We start from the raw sequence: 17,680 nt of genomic DNA, 5'->3' as shown, positions 1-17,680 counted from the left end.
ACTGAAAGAAGGAAAGACAATTAAAGATAAAACAGAATTTATCTCATAACAAATATCGACTCATTTATCATGCGCATTTTACTTATATATAAACTTTATATTGTTAGATAACAGTTAAAGCTCACTGCTTTAATTTAAAGGGGAGATAATTCATTTAATCATTGATAATGTATTATCTATTATAACAAAAAGCATTGATTATCAAACTCTTAGTATAAATGGGACATACATATCGGTAATGGAACAAAGACATTTAAGCAGTTTTAAAGATTTGTCAAAATTCTAACAAAATACCGAAACGTGTACGGCATATATTTTGACAACAAAGCAATAATAATAAAACTCTTATACCCTCAGCTAAGTAGGTGCTCTTTGTGGGTACTGTATCGGTATTCTGCTTAAGGTACTATAGAACGATGCCAGTCTGAAGAGGATCCAAAATTTACAACCAACTCTGATCATTTAACAGAAAACAAATCCGCAATCTTCATTTACACTTCTCTTTTGGAACACGGTGGGGATGGCTGCTATGCAAGAAACAGAAAACTTAATGAAGCTGGGATTTAGTGATGATAACTCGCAGTTAATTAACTAATTAACTTGAGAAAAACTTTGCATCAAAGTTTTTTTCGGACACTTGTAAGAATTAGATTTGTTTATTTGGTTTTTATCTGTAACTCTAACTGGCGATGACTTTTACAAATAACAATCCTGAAAAAGGGAAACCCGAACTTGTTCAGAACGGAAAGATACCTGAGGGGAAAGAGAAACCACCAAAGAAAAGCAAAAGGTAACTCGGACTGCGGAGTTTATACTACTTGCAGTAACGATCTGATGTGAAAAATCTTTTAACAATTATATAAATGAATTTAAACGTTTAGGTTGATTACAAAACAGAAATCATGCACATGTATAATCAGTACTCTACAGGTAAAACCGTTTGTCAAGTCATTCTGTCCCCACATCGTTTTCCAGACTTTTTTCGTTATGATTTGGCGAATTAATTTCAAACCTTCTGTGTATAGTAGCTTCATAATGATGCCATTCGAATAATGGATTATCTAATGGTTTTCTACTTCAAACTTTAAAAACTTTTAAAATTAACAAATTGACATTTAATTGTTAATATTTTTAGGTCAACAGTCACCCAGGTGACCTATAACACTTGGTCTTCGTCCGTTTTCGTTCGTCAGTCGTTCACAATTTAACTTCTTTTTGAAAACTACAAGGCTAATTGTTACCATTTTGGCATCTCAAAGATAAGCGAACTTTAAATAAAGAATATTTTTACCTTACCATCCCCAGGGCGTCAAGGGTGCGGCAAAATAAAAAAAAATTTAAAAAAAGATCAGAATTTTTAAAACTTCTGGTATATATTTGGAAAAAACTAATTGCATGGTTATAATAATGTCTGTATAGCTCTCTACCAAAAGTGTAAAATTCATGGCCCCTGGGTCGGGGTTCAGACCCTAGTTTTTGGCAATATGGCCATATAGAAAAAGTGTAATTAAATCTTAGAAAATCCTCTTCTCTACTTTCTTAAACACATAAGATAAAACTAAATGCACGGCCATGATATCCGTAAAGCCCTCTACCAAAGTTGTGAAATTCATGGTCCCTGGGTCAGGGCTTTAGTCCCTTGTGCAAAGCCAATTAGGCCACATAGGGAAAATGTGTAACATTGTATTTTTCTGTACTTACACAGTCGGGGGAGAGGATTTTTGATCATAGAATACTTTAAAAATATGTTAAGAAAGACAAAAATTATAAAATTCAAGCGCATTTTGAATCAAAACTTGCAGGCAAATAACGAACGCAACGTTTTTTGCTCTACGCTGTAAAACATGTAGATTAAAAAAAAAAAAACATTAATAAGAAAAAGCTTAAAATTATCTTTAATTTTGAAAGGCAGTATGTCGTAATATTTCGAGGTCCCAAACGTCCTTACTATCGATGTTTAGTCCCATATATACTAGGCTTTATGAAAGTGGCGTAAAGCTCGATATAGGTTGAAAATACGTATTTGCGTCGAAGGCGGTAACTGGTGAAGTATAACTTAATGTTCCAAATTTAATTTTTTGGTTTAATCACAAATTAGAGCTTGTATTTTATAACAAATCATTAGGACGATCCTGTGTTACAATTGATGGTGCCTAAAGCACTAAACGAATAGATATGTAAAATATGTCTTATTAATTAGGGTAATGAAATTGTTTTGGTATACGTGCATTTTTTTCTCCAATATTCTCAAATGGATTCCAAACTGTGAATAATTAATTGGTTTAGTTTGTCAAGTTGAATGCAAACACCTACGTAATGGTCACACACATGTATAACAAGGTGTACGAGACGCAAACAAGTCTGGAAAAGTTGTTTGGTTTTTTTTAAATTTTAATTACTTTGTCAGCAATGCACAGTTTGTTGTCTAGAAGGACATTGTACTCGGACTAAGGAGGCTTGGAGGTTAACTAATTACATGTACCTATTATATATACCGTAAATTATTAGAAGAAACAAAGAATAATTCCATTCTACTCAGCTAAGAAATTTGTGTATTTTCTTGGTAGGCCTATATCTTTTCACGGGGCTATTTTTGCTCAGAAATAAGTACACTAGAAATGCACATTATAATACAGCCCTCTTAAAGTTCTTTGGCCCGATATTTTTATCGGTATATTCTTTGCAAAATAACTGCCCCCAAAAGTTACAAGCTATCAGCATTATACATCGGGAGAATGATGTTGGTTTTTACAAAAATGTAAATATTTTCGAAGAAAAAAAGAAATTTGTTTGATTTCTCCGAAAATGCGCATGCGTCATGGAAGTGTAATTTGGCTTTGCCTTTCGTGTGCTTGGATTGAATCGCTATTAAATTAATTGCATCCTTTCATGTATCGAAACAAATTTTAAAAAGATTTCTTTTGGTAAAAATTGTACATGCACGTTTGCGAATATTGTTTTTTACAAATTGTTTAGATATCTAATACGTTAATAATGTCGACCCCAATAATATTGTTAAAAGTATACCATCCTCACCATCAGGCAGATCTGGGTAAGGGGCGAAATCAACCGTAATCCTTTTAAAAATTCCTCAATATTTTTTTCTCTAGATAATAATTGTTTTATTAAAACAGTTTGTTCTCAAGTTTTCTCATTAAAGGATAATTGCTTACAACGTTATCTTAATTTGATTACATGGACATATGGCCTAAATTTGGGAACATTTTTTACCATTATACCGTATATCTTCAGTGGATGCATTGTATACGTAAACATAGTTACAAAAAAGTCGGTGATGTTTTCAGTCTCAAAGCCATGTCTTTCATTGGCAATTTTTTTTTTTTATAAAACTATTCCCTAACAACTATTTGATTTCATTTACTTTATTCACAGCATTTCTTTCAAAAAAATTGATTTTAAAAAATAGGTGAGCTAACGTGGTAGCCATTTTTATAAACGTGGTCCCAAAGAAAGGTCCGTGATAAACTGGGTTATTTTGCTGAATTTTTCCGCGTGAGTGTCGTTTCTTTGACCGGATATCTTCGTATGATAGACTCGAGCTAAAATGACCAATTAGAAAATATCTTTATTTATGCTTCGACGTAAAATTTTCCCGATTGAATGTCGTTTGAATCGGGATTTTCCTTAAAAAAATATCCTGTTTTTTTAATGAGCTTGCCAGACTTATCCAGGAAGGTGGTATAATTGTAAGGAATGCTAGGTTCCTCCATGTGATATCTTTAATCTTTGCATTTTATGACCTTATTTTTTCTTGTACCGGTATGTCTAGGTTAGACAATAAACTAACTTAGGAAAACTTCAGAATTCGGGCCATATCTATTATTATGATAAAACAAAAATGTAATCGTATTGTCTATTTAAAGTAGTTTTCCAAGAATGCCAAACCGTAAAGTCAGGCATGCGTATTCCAGAAATATAGACTAAAGTAATTGCTAGCGCTCGAGAGCGCTAGCATAAACGGCAATGAATGGAGTGATTAGCTTGTAGAGAAAAGGAGTAGGTTGCCGTCCTTTCAAAAAGACTGTAATATGTGGACCATATGTATTTCTCTTTAAAATGAAACCTGCGATTCTAGTCTCCTGCTTTTTCATTATGACGTGTGGAGGAGACCTCCAATTGCAAATGATGAACAATAGAAGCAATTCAAAACATGGATATTGCCCTATAACATCTAAATTTGTACGTTGCATCACCTATAGCTATGCCCATTTTACCTCATATTGTAAAGAGTTCATACCTCTAACATGCATGTAATTATAACTTAAATCAATGAAGATAATGTTGGATTGTTAAAAAGTCAGTGAATGACTATTTTTCTGATTGGCTTCGTTCGTATTAGGCATCCGGCTAGTTCCCTAACCTACACACAATCTTGCACAGAAACCCGGTTAGCGCATGCGTAAGCTGAATCCCAATCGCATCCGGTTTTACCTCGCTTATATATTTTCTGCATGGACCTAAGGGTCCACTTAATGAATATGCATTTATTATAGAAACTTTATTGTATTTGTTAAATGCATGTACTTATTCATTTGTAAACGGGGGCGGGTGTGATGGGTGTGCTTTTTTTCGTAGAGATAAATCAGTTGATAGTGCGTCTATTTCAAACTTACCAACGAAATAACGACGTGGATATATACATTTGTATTCACAAATATCAAATGCGATAATTTAAATGTCACCAGTGTATGACAGTATTTGGTAAATCAGTCAAAAACATTTTAAAAAACCGAAAACTACAACAAACCAATAAGCAAAACATAGATAACCTACAAACTAAAACTGTCGCACCTGCACAAGTGGACAACTTTGTGTTTTCTTTGCCACGTGGAATTCCCCTATGATAATTTTCGAATATGATTTTTTTTTTAATTTCATACCGTACGATAAATATTGATATTGAAAACACTTTGTGTGTGTGTCCTACAAGAATCTCTGCATGTTGCTGTTGTCTGAAATATCATACTTAATTGAGGACTTTTTAAATAATTATACATTATGCAAATAACTATTGACTTATAAATATATACATCCTATAGTGTTTGTATCATGGCAGGATATTCCGTGGTTTCAATTTTATAATGATTACATGTACAGTGGTGTAGAATTTGAAGTACGAACACTGAGGATCTGTTTATTTGCATTCTATCAAGGGGCCGGGATCTTGTCGTCTGAAGATGATCCGTGAGAGGTCTTATCTAGCATCTATTTACTCGTTGTCTTCAAAGTGACAAATCATTATATGGCGCACCGAGTGTTTCTATAATTCATCACAATGTCTGCCGACACCGTGCGTCAAGTACTTCTGTACTTCCCTTACCTTATGTCCAACTCAAGCTTACATAAATGCAAACCCATCAAGTTGTATATATTTGATTCATGCAAGGATGAATATCAAACAACCAATCAAAGTTTACTGAGTTATCAAAGTTTTGATTTGGCACATTTTACTACCTTTTCTATGTAATAATTATATTGCTTTATAACTATAATTAGCAAGTCTCTTTACTGTTTTGTGTGTACATGTATGTTAAAGAGTATAACCTATAAAATCAATTTCTTATTATCTACTATTTAAACACAGCGAAATCGTATATTAATATATACATTATTTCAAATGCTACGTTTATACATGTAAATGCTGATGATTCTTTAGTGATATGATTTTGACAAATACTATTTAATAGAGTAACAAATCAATATTACTACTTGATAAAGCCTATACCAAGTTCAAGTGGACAGTTCGGGATTTAAAATTCAAGTAATTGATTTCCAAAGTTAACCATTGTTAAAAATAAAAATATGTCTTGTCATATTAACTACACTATTAAAATTGGTTTTTCCTAATCCCAGAGAAATTAACAATTTAATTGTGTTTTCATTTATTTTGTTTATTTCGACTGCTCACTTGGGTTTTTTTTTTTTTGGGGGGGGGTGAGAATTTTTCGATTATTCATTTAATCGTGCAAGTATTCAGAACTTCGGCAAAATGTTGTCAAAGAATAGAGCGCGTTTTTTTTTCAAACACGTTTCTTTTTTCTGAGTATTACTCGAAGATAAACATGCAATTTGACTACACCAGCAATGTGCGCATTAGAGTCGTGTAGCAGTTTGAATCAGTTTGGGTGGTAAAGTCATTTGATTATCTAACCTTCTGAATAGTGTATTTATGGTTTTATGACTGTTTGGTTGAATAAAGTATTTGTAGTGTACCCGTATAAGCCTCTCCTTTACCTTATTTCAAAATATGTTTACAATATATGAAATTATTTTGTCGTTAAATATGTCACAATTTTACATTAACATCCAGCTATATTAATTTTTTCAACCTGGATTTAATTGAACTAACTTATGACACTTCAAGACTTTGTATCAGTTTGTTGTTGTTATAGTAGACAAGACCGAAGAAATATTGTCTTCGAGTGGTGTTAGAAATATGAAGTGTAATATATGACAGTATGTTATCACGAAAAAGACACCGGTCAGCTGCACGGGGATATACACGTGCAAGATGTTTGAAGATAGGTGTAAGAAGTTGGTAATGTTATAAAAATGATAGAGCTAATTTTTTTTTTTAAATTGATATGGATATGAAAATGATCATATTAAATTTTAATCTCTGAGGAAAACCTGATTAAAAACAGTGTACTATTGAGCTTAACAAGCAATTTGAAACAATAATTTTACAATTATTATGCAATAACCATTATTTTACAAAATATTTACCAAAATTGATTCGACATTGAATTGTCTCATAAAATATTTTGCTGATATTTGTAATCCACGTTTTTTAAAAATGGCATGCTACACACGTTTGTGGTCTGATTTAATGGATTGTTCTTCGTGTATTGAAGATCTGTCTCCATACAGCTAAAATCTTAACCACAAGTCTTCGTTTATGGACATTATTAAGATAATCTTCATCCAGCCCCAACAGAGAGCACAAAGATAATACCAAACTTGTCAGAGTATTTATAGTTAGTCAAGTAACAGTATGATCCAAAAGCTATAAATCTAAACGGGTTTGTTCAAATATTAACTGCTATAAGTAATGTGGATTCTTGTAGTCTGCTCTGACGTATGTATTCGCAGAAGAAACACATTTATTAAGCAAGGTTTGGGATATGGGGCATGGAGCCTTACAAAATGGCAATGCTTTTGCTCAAAACGGTAGCCTTTCAAATGGCGTCACGATGCGCCGTGATCAAACAAAGGATATAAAACGGAAACTGAAATTCAAGAAGAAAACGAAGTCACAGAGGTAAATAGCTAACCGTATTAATATGCGTCGATTGTTAGAATAGAGCTAAAGGGTTAGGTTTTACTGCAGATCAATTTTACACTCGTGTGTATTTTACGTAACAATGAATGGGCTTTGGTTTGTTATCTTAAAAGTCATAAATTAAAGCTAAACAAAAATCTCTATTTCATGTTTTATGTTATTGAACATCATAGATGAAATTATGTCTTCCGATATGAAATAATTACCGGACTACTGTAAGTTAATAATGTCCATCAAAGGGTATTTTCTAGGCATGTTTATACTTTCCAGTCATGGTAAACTGCATCATTGGGTCATCTTTTAATACATATTTGCAAGTCTAATTCAAGCATTCATAATTTTGATCCAAATAGTTTCTGTGTATGATGGCTGTATCAACTTATGGCCATACTCGAATGCGCTTACTGACTGCGGGCCAATTGCAACTAATTGAATTGTTTTCGTAATAAAACAAGAATAAATAAGGCAAATTAATGAAAAAATATTAAATAAACGTAGTTATATACACTGGAAAGGGAATGACTAGGCTAAATGTCGATCCCGGTTCCCACATTGCGTCTAATATATCAGTTTAAAACAGTTGCATTAAAACCGACTGAATGCATGTATGTTTTATATAACAGTAAGATATACAGTTTCGATATAACTAAAACAATTTTTCCATAGTACCATAAAACATGCTTATAACAAAGTCCCAGGGACTTACTTCGTTGTAAGCGTAATTCGTTATATCCTTCAAGTATACAACATGTAATAAAATCTCGGGGGATAAAAATCCCTTCACTGTAAGTGTCAATTCATTATAAGCGTGTTCACTATAACCGTGTTTTAATTTATTTGAATAAAAGATTTCAAACGAGAATTATTTTTTTTCCCACTTCATTTCTTAAAGGGAGAATCTTTTGATATATTAAGATTATACGGAAAAGCGATTCTAGGTAATTTTCTCAAAGAAGTTGACAATGATTTCCGTTCTTTTTGCCCTTTAGAATCGGTTAAAATTTTTATAAGTTGCCTAAACTGTACTTTAAACTTAAGCTAACCATGCTCTGTTTGACTTGTTCTTCCGATACAAATCAGGACGGAATTAATTTGATACAAATTTATTATTCTTTGCAATAAAATGTAGACTATATGCTTGTTCTTGTTTATACCCTTTGAAGACATTTTGCAGAAAGAACCTTTAACCTTCCGAATATCAAAACCCTATACATTCTTTGTTATCATTATTTACAGATGTAGGAAGCGCCTTTCGCAACTTCTACACACCCACGTGGTTTTGATCGCCGTTTGCGTCCTCAGTGCTCTTGACGCCGGCTGTGTTCTGGGACAAATCATCTGCGATATACTCATCATGTCAGGTTAGGACAAAGATTGACAATTAGGAAAGACGTTGAAATAAAAAAAATGTGTAAATTTTGAAGTAACTCGAGACACTCAGGTGATCTTATGTTATATAATGTTCCTGAGTAGTTAGAACCAAAATGACAGTTACTGATTTTGTTTTTATTGACGTTATATTAGAGAAAAAACACTAGAAATAAATGAGTCTTTTAAGAAAATGACAAAAAAAAATGAAAAAATATGTATCACCAAGGGGGTCAGCATAGACTAAAATAACAATATTATTGTTATCGAAATCACACTTTTTTCAGAAAAGCTTCATGACAGCGATACAATGAAGTCCGAGGCCTTGTCAGTGTTAATGAAGGTGTGTCACGGGGCAAACTTCAGTGTACACGGTCACCCACCCTCACTGGAGGAAGCGATGGCGATCGTCAAGGGTCACTCCTGTTACTCCGCCAACGTCTCTACTGGCCACAGCGCGGAGGGTCATCACCGCCTCATGTATAACTATGCAGTGAGTATCTAATGGTATTACATTTTTCAGTGTCTTGTCCATCACAACGCTACAAACTGATTTTGCATCGTATATTCCAATACACTTCATCAATGACTTTTTTAATATTAAGCTGGGTATGATCAAATCTATCATAAAGTCACTCGGGCTTTATTACATTTAATCACATCAAAAAATTCTTTATAATTCCTGAGGTAAACCATATGTATATAAGTATAAGCTTGTTTTCGAGCACGAAAGTGCGACAAATGTCAATTGCAATTAGAATTGAATAATACATGTAGATGAACAAGACATAATATTACATTTGTAGGTAATAATGTGTACTAGACTTGATGCCGTAAGAAACTCACGTGATAGAAAGGCTGGTTTCATAACTGTTGCCCACATCGGTTAATATTTATCATATAGAGTGTTTATAAATAATTGTGTTTGTCCGATTTTTTTTAAGTATATATTTTTTGTATTTGTTTGTCCTCAAAAATGATCTTTAACAAACGTTAGGAGTTAAGAAGCTAACATTTCTTGTTCTTTGCTTTCTTTTAAGCTTACATGTACCTTTAAGTTAGCAGAAAGCTAAAATGAAGCTGAAAGCTTCTGGTCACAATATATCAACTCGTCTATTTTTCTGCATCCTTGTAACATTTTTGTTTTCTCAACAAAAAAACCACCAGACCAATTTCAACTAAACTTAGCGTCGTCCTTTGCTACATATTTTATTAAAGACAATAATATTAGGGGAAATATCAACATGAGCATAAGGAGATGGTTATGAAAATGATCAAAAAAGCAAATACACACAAATGCCGGAAATGAATTGGGGTAACCGTATAAAACTTATTTTGTTCAATATAGTGAGCCAAGGATTCGGTCCGAGGAGAGGTGTGAAGTTCACAATAGATATATATTTTATTTGACTATAAATTATTTGAATTTCAGTATTTGCCAAGAAATATGCGCTCAATGTGTTCCCCATTAGAAATACTATACTGCAGAAAGCTGCAATATATTTTAAACGCAAAAACAATTTTTTAAAGGACATATCGCATGTTTTTCAATTTTCGGAATTTTTTAAATAAAATTATTCTATACTCATTAAAAATCTAGTTTATTAACGTTTTTATAAAATATTCTGCCTAATTCGTGAGTTTGAATGCAATGAAATTCAAATGTCGCGATATGCATATTTTCTCTCTCGATCTACCCGCCATGATGCGTGACGTCATATGCGACCTCGAGCGAGAAGGTGCTGTTAGCCATCATTGTAATTGGATTAGATTTAAACGACAATTAAACTAATTATTACCTATTAAATTGCCGATAACGGGACATGATGGTGTTCTGTGCCTCCTGCGGGTGATTTAGACACCGAAAATGGGGATTTGGACTGTTGTTTTTTTTTAAGTTTCCCTTACGAAAGTATGCGGAAATCTTATGACAAATAGGGGTCTATCTGTCGACGAGAGGATTTATAAATAAACATTCAATTCATATATTATTAATTATATGGTACATTTTTGTAATTATAGTGTCATAAATAAATCGTATTCATTTCTCAAAAAGAAAAAAATAAAAGTTTATGCATAGGGGCCTGTGTACAAAACGCAAGTTCATCTGAGAAAAATAACGAGAGGGGACGCCATATTGGATACCGCCTCGCTTCATTAGCTGTTTTCTTTTTCTTATTTTTAAACAGTACGTTCATGTATGCATCGGTTTTGTATACATGATTTCTTCATTCATACATGTAGCTCACCTCTGCAGAAATCATAATTTTAGTACGGTATGTGAGATTTCTGTGAGTTTTATTTTTTGTGGGAGAAGTCATGGATCGAGTTGTCGATATTGATTGTTTACGTGAGAAATAGACACAGTTTGTTGATATACATTTATACGTAAATGGATAAAAAAATACGGAGATGGGATTTTACAGAAATAAACAATAATTAAGGAAAACGTTCTTGCCTGCTTTTATAATCCAGTGTAATATAGAGTAAACAACCTTAGAAAGTTGTGATCAGTTACTGCCGAAGAAACAAACTTCTTGTGCACCACAGTTTTACAATAATGAACATTCTGAGTCGTTAGGAACGCCAAAAACCAAGACTGTTGTAGATTTTAATAAATAAACACCTTTAACAGATTTATTTGAGCTACAATCCTTACTAAGTTGTGTTTACAATGTTTACACGTCCGTCAATTTGATCGTCATTGCCGACTTCACCGTCGCTTTTTCGGCAATATCATCGTTTTCTATCCGTACTAGTGGCTCAAACATGTACGACTGAATAATAAGATTCTTTTAATTTAGTCAGCATGTAAAAAAATCAACTTACATGGTGAATGAATGTCAAAATTTAAAGAAGATAATGCTAATCCTACAATTTGTTAACAATCAGCTGTTCGAAGAAGGTGGCATGTGACGTCACTGTACCACGTGACACACTATCTAATTAACGAGTTTTTAAACGATCGGGGCTATAATTTAAATTGATATTATGGCTAATTACCGCTTATATACCGTTAACAAACTGTTAGGAGTAATTATTAGATACATTAGGAAGCCAAAAAATGTAAAATGTCGTATACATTAGAAACATGCGATATGTCCTTTAAGCTCAATATGCAACCCATATCTCTTTAAGAGTTGTTACTTATTAGTTCCCTTAGCTCAACATCGTAAAAAGTGGCTGCATAGAAAAGAAAAAAATATCTGTATTTCGATTGAATTTTCTTTACTTTTCTAGACTTCTAACCGCGAAAGCGTGATACACCACAGATCTAAGCGAGCTTCCGGTTCCGGTTCCAGCGATCACAGTCACGCTGAGCATACTCTTGTGGAGCATCTTACCCACGCCTTCCATCTGGGCAGTCTTGTTATTTTATCACTTCTTGTTTTTGAGGTTGGTCATTTTGCATAAAACCAATACTCTTTAATCCCCCAAAACTTATAAAACCGAATTGCTACTTTATGCAAATTACTTTCAGACTTTCCTAAAAATATTCGCAATGGGAAGCCATTTTCTCAATCACAGACTTGAGGTAAGATTTTACGCCTTTACTGTGGTATTTTATGCTTCCTTACCACACAATTCGTAATAATATTCCTTCGCCGTTTTCAAAAATTTTTATGCTAAAAAGATTGTCAGACTTTTCTGATAAAACGTCGATATCATCGATTCGTCCCCTCGTTTTTAAGGTATTTGATGCATTTGTGGTCACTGTGTCCTGGATTCTCGATCTGTCGTTCTACGAAGGAATTTGGGCACAACCCGGGTCAGAGGCGGCCACCATTCTGATCATTATTTTACCCTGGAGGGTTATAAGGATAGTGAACAGTACGTAAGATGCTGTTGCTAGAACAACTACAATGTAGTGTACATACATGTAATGGAACACATCCTTAAGATGCAAATATATATATATATATATATATATATATATATATATATATATATATATATATATATATATATATATATATATATATATATATGACTAATCAAGAGTAAATGGAAATGATACTTTTATTAATAACTTTAACTCGTCATTAAGTCTATTAAACGTGCTTAGGAAAAGTAATTTGTTAAAAAAAATTATCATTTTAACATGAAAAAATTGTTTTCTTGGATTTTGAAGTGCAAATATGATGAAACTATGAAAGGAATTTCACACAAAAAAGTTAAAATTTCTGCAAACATTATTATAGTTTCAATAAAATATTATATCAAATGAGCATACATGTTATTTCATTATTAAATCATTTTATTATAGGTTTTGTTCTGGTGATAAAAGAGAAAGATTTAGTGATACTTAAAGTTATCAAGCAACAGTACAGACGTATGGTGAAGCGGGGAAAAGAACTAAACAACAAGCTAGAACAATATAGAGTAAGTAATAATTCAAGATTTTCATATTTGTGTAATAGCATTAATTGTATTATAAAGTGTTGAATCGATGTATGAAATTAAAACATTCCAAGATTCATACATGTATTGTACCAGCGGATCAAATCGCTACTGTAGTGCTTTTTATTTTTAATTTTTTTCTACACAGATTGAGCTTCGACAGCTTCAGGGTCTCTGTCGCAAATACAGAGCCCCGGAACCGGAAATTACAGCGTGTGCACCGATGGGTAAGCTGGGTGTATTGTACTTTCAACCTAGTTATACAGGACGTACATTTTCTTACATAAACGATTTTTATAGCGACACATATGTATTAGGAGTTTGATTAACCGACAAAAGTTTGTTAATTTAAAAGGCAGTACGAAGTGTTCTATCAATTGAAATATTTCTTTGATTGTTGCTGTACCCTGCTTATAAAATGAAAGGTAAACTGTTGTTAAATTAAATTTTAAACAAATATTTTTTCTTTGACAATTTGTTTGCAGCTGTCTTCCTGTAACTTAAATGCACTCGAACATACCTCAGAATTTGTTTTTCTTAACCAATACACTAGAGAAATTATGAAAGAAAAATTAAAAGCATCAAAAGGGTTTTATTTACATGACTGTGCACTACTTGTTTACACTTAATATATGCAATGCAGTATGATTTTTTACCGATCAGCCGAGCAATGAAATGTACCAAAAGTATGTGCGAGGCTAGGGTTTATTATGTGGAATTCATGAAATATCTGTAAGTCCTAGAGTAACAAGTGCCCCCTACCCCGAAAATAAGGTATCAAATGTGTTTATCAATTTAAAAAAGCGTGCAGATGTGTGTATTGTTTAAAACCAGCAAATACTTTATTTTTTTAAAATGGAGTACAATAATATTTTGCCCCTGTAAATTTATTTATGTAATATTGCGACAGGTTATTACATGTAACATTTAATTTGATTTGTATGCAAAACATACTCAAACGACGAGACACATGAACATACATAACAGAAGAGGTGAATAAATACATATATGTCTTACATGTATCAATTTGTGTAGGCAAAATATGCTACATTGTATTTAATGGCTTTCTTTTTATTTTCTTGACATTAAGTTGACGATTTTTAAAAGCCGTTTGATTTCTGATCACATATTTATGTTAATATAAAATTGATGCAGAGTTTAACAAATAAACTCGATCTTATATCAGAGTGATTAGTGCTATTCATAAGGCAGTACGATACATATCTAATTATCTTTATCTGACAACATTCAAAATCTAACGCTTGTAGAAATTTCATAATCATGGCCGGCAGTTCTCATCATTACTTCAAGCAATTACTAAGGCATTACATAGCATACACTCATCACTTCAAACAAATGCTTAGGGATTACATGCCATACACCCTTTTTCAGGAAAGCGACGTCGCAGTAGCGTCATGTCTGGAATGTCTAGCTTTGCCTCCATCGCCATGATAGGAGCGGTAGGAAGTCAGCCCGACCTAGGTCGACAGTCCTCATCAGACGAGGACGACGACGATATCCCGACCCCCACGGCCTCGCAGATCAAAGAGGCCAATCAAATGTTACGGTCCGTGTCCTCGGACAGTAGTTTCCTGGATGGCGGAATGTCCGATACCGTCACGTTTTCATTATCCCCTGATCCTACAAGTCCTAACGGCCAATCAAATCCTGTGTTTACGTATGACTTTGAAGCGCCGACTTTAAAAGTACGTAAAATGAATTAGCAATGCTTAAAATGATTACTAGTATCATAATAGTGGCTATTTTTCCCGACCAAATATTTGTATAGTATCATGATTTATTAGAATGTAAAATTGAATATGTAATTACTTGTAGAATGATTCAACAAAACTGTGAGATCTCCCATGATCAAAGTAACGACAGGTAGGTGTTATGTAGAGCTTTTTAAGATATATTTTTCCATGCTCCCAAAAATAATTAACGTTTATGTACAAATTTGTACAAATATTTTTCAAGTTTTAAATTATACATGTAAACATTTAAACAAATATATTAAAGAGTCTTTGAAGTGTTTAGAATTACTCTGTCTATTGCTTTAAATCACAGCGTAAGAGCAATACTAGTAAATAGATGTACATGTTATGCATCCTGTTTTTACAAAACAAAAATTTCTTTGTTACGAGTTAAGCGCCAATGTTGCCTACATCTTTTTTTCTTTAAAAGTTGATCAAATTCGATACTAAGGCTACACTTGTTAGGTTCCCTCAATATATATATAAGTACTGAAATATAAACTATTTGTATTTTCAGGTGATGGGAGGTGTCCACACTTCTACTGTTTCTGTGATAATTTTTATGATAAATGTTATCTGTTGTATATCCGCTGTTGGAGATGACTAAATAAAACAGTATATTTGAGACATACATGTACACAATAGAAAGAACTAACAATGTTAAACAAATCCTAGAAAATTCACCTGAATATCCGTCTCTTAATATAGTGTTGCTCTATTGAAAACCAAGATGTTTGATTAAAAGATAGTGTTTTGTACGAGGCATTCTGCTGTGAAAAGTTAACATTGGAGTGTCTATATCTGGAGACCTGGCCTGTTTTACATGTTTTTTTTTAAGGGGAACTGGATTTTTAAAAAAATCAGTATATTAACAACTATTAACAAGTGGGATATGTTCGTATAGTGTGAACCATCTTCCCTGTGTAAATTTATAGATTGCGTCAACGTTACCCCCCCCCCCCCCCCCCCAGTAATTTGCGTATTGTAATAAAAACATTCACCGAAAATCTCTGTTTCAATCTTGTTGAAAAAGTGTATTCAATGTACATTAAAAATCAAAGTACTGAAGTACTGACGGGAGTTGATTTTTTTGTTTTCGTTCAGCCAGATGCTCGGTTGTCTCCATTAATCTCAAACAAACAAGAGAATGTGTACACCAGGTCACGTGATAGCTTGATGACGCGACCTCTAAATATAGAATTACTCTCTGCTTGTCGGAGATTAACGGAGACAGCCGATGGTTGAACGAGACTTTATTGAACTCTGGCGTATGAATACATACGACTGCAAAAAAATATCTAAATTGTTTGCACTATTTAACAAACAAATTTCTTAAAAACCAATGCTTCAAGCTACATTTCATCGAATTTATCGATTATTTCCAAGAACTAAATCTTGTCAGCGGTGATGATTTGTGCTTAGATCAAAACACTGTTTCACTTTCGGTTTCCCAGAGTAACTCCATAGAGAGGTTGATTAAAATCAACTCCCAAAAATTAGTGACGACACTCGAGCGCGTGTATATTCCGCTTTCAGGTGGTTCTTCCCGACACCATTGCCATTTCACAGGACATGATCATTCGTGATTTTAATGAAACGAGGTTTCGAAATATTCAACATAAAAATCATAATAGTCCAAAGACATATCGCTTATCGAATTCAATTTCACGAATGCAATTGATATTTGATACCAATGCAAACGTCGTCAGGAATCCACAGGCTTGCTGACAAAGAACTTTCTCAATCTACTTTTCTTCTCTAGTCTGAAAATTCTGCATTATATTGCATTTATATTAATTCTTCTCGTATATGTATATTTAACCATGCCAACTAAGCCAGATGAATTTAAATAGTTAAGCGGAAATTACAAATTTATAGAGTTTAGGTAGGGACTATAGTTTGTTGCGGGAGATTTTCAAGAAAAAAATAAACATTTTTCAATAGTTTTAGATTACTAGTTCTGTAAATTTAGCTTGGTAAATTTTCAATGCAGAGCAATAGTTTGGGTATTGGGATTTCGAAAAAACATATTTGTACAGTTTATTGATATTTCTATTGACATATATTGGCATGTTTATATTTCATAAAATAAAAAAAGTAAACTCCAATTATTGCCTAAAATTAGCTTACTCCATGCCATATCTTAAAGTTTACATAATTGACCCACACTTTTTGTTATTTTTTTTAATTATTAAGAATTGTTTGCCATGTATGTTATAATTTGAGTAAAAGTTTTCGATTATTAAACCTTTTTCAAAAATACTCACTGCATGTTTAATCCTTAATGACTGAAAAAGCGTGGTTTTTTAGTGCAAAAAGGTCAAATTATTAATAAGGTGATAAAATTTTGCCCTTTTTATACAATAATTTTTATTCTATTTAATTTAAATAGAATGAATTTATATTTGATGCCATGGTTCATTCCGACAGAAAATAATGGAAGGGGAAAATCTATTTACTGTTTCTCAGTCATTCACCACGTAATCTTTTTACTTATTTCCATATATAAAAGCAATAGTTTCAGAATTTATTCACAATCGTTATTTTTTTAAAAAAACAATTTAAGGCCGCTTGAACTTGGAATTATGTATATTTTAACATTTACAGTGCGATTCTATTCAAATTCTAAGGCTCACAGAAATACAGTTTAGCAACTTTAATTAAAATGACAATTATTAGGTACTTTTAAATTGATGGTTCAAAAACACTTAAATCTGGTATATTTTTAATTCATCATTATGATATATTGAATCTGCAAAGAAATAGTTACCATGCGAGGTAAAAAAAAAAACCCTACGTATATGACTATCTATGTACAGTTTTCATTGAATTCTGCTATTCCAACTAAAACAAC

The 17,680-nt window shown here is 32.7% G+C and overlaps 1 protein-coding gene across 2 annotated transcripts; it reads left to right on the top strand.

Annotated features, from left to right (window-relative positions):
* Positions 1 to 512: 512 nt before the first annotated feature.
* LOC128170047 (uncharacterized) lies at positions 513 to 17,088 on the top strand. Of its 2 annotated transcripts, none has more exons than XM_052836044.1 (10): positions 513 to 790; positions 8,540 to 8,664; positions 8,959 to 9,164; positions 11,912 to 12,067; positions 12,153 to 12,206; positions 12,364 to 12,502; positions 12,939 to 13,054; positions 13,221 to 13,299; positions 14,465 to 14,778; positions 14,909 to 17,088. In XM_052836044.1, the coding sequence occupies exons 1-10, from the start codon at positions 690 to 692 to the stop codon at positions 14,927 to 14,929; spliced, it is 1,311 nt and encodes a 436-aa protein (XP_052692004.1). In that variant the 5' UTR covers positions 513 to 689; the 3' UTR covers positions 14,930 to 17,088. The 2 variants fall into 2 exon arrangements, with proteins under 2 accessions (XP_052692004.1, XP_052691997.1); XM_052836037.1 differs by lacking the exon at positions 513 to 790 and adding an exon at positions 7,088 to 7,282.
* Positions 17,089 to 17,680: the final 592 nt, after the last annotated feature.

This window comes from Crassostrea angulata, chromosome 1, assembly GCF_025612915.1.
Source record: "Crassostrea angulata isolate pt1a10 chromosome 1, ASM2561291v2, whole genome shotgun sequence".
Lineage (NCBI taxonomy): Eukaryota > Metazoa > Mollusca > Bivalvia > Ostreida > Ostreidae > Magallana > Magallana angulata.
The sequence above is the reverse complement of the archived record's forward strand: the minus strand, read 5'-3'. Positions and strand labels throughout refer to the sequence as shown.

What these genes read in the sequence shown, in the direction of transcription:
- LOC128170047 (XM_052836037.1), top strand. Translation starts at nt 7,146, where the DNA reads ATGGGGCATGGAGCCTTACAAAATGGCAATGCTTTTGCTCAAAACGGT. An exon ending in AAGAAAACGAAGTCACAGAG is followed by an intron (nt 7,283 to 8,539) that starts GTAAATAGCTAA and finishes CATTATTTACAG; the next exon opens with ATGTAGGAAGCGCCTTTCGC. An exon ending in CGATATACTCATCATGTCAG is followed by an intron (nt 8,665 to 8,958) that starts GTTAGGACAAAG and finishes CACTTTTTTCAG; the next exon opens with AAAAGCTTCATGACAGCGAT.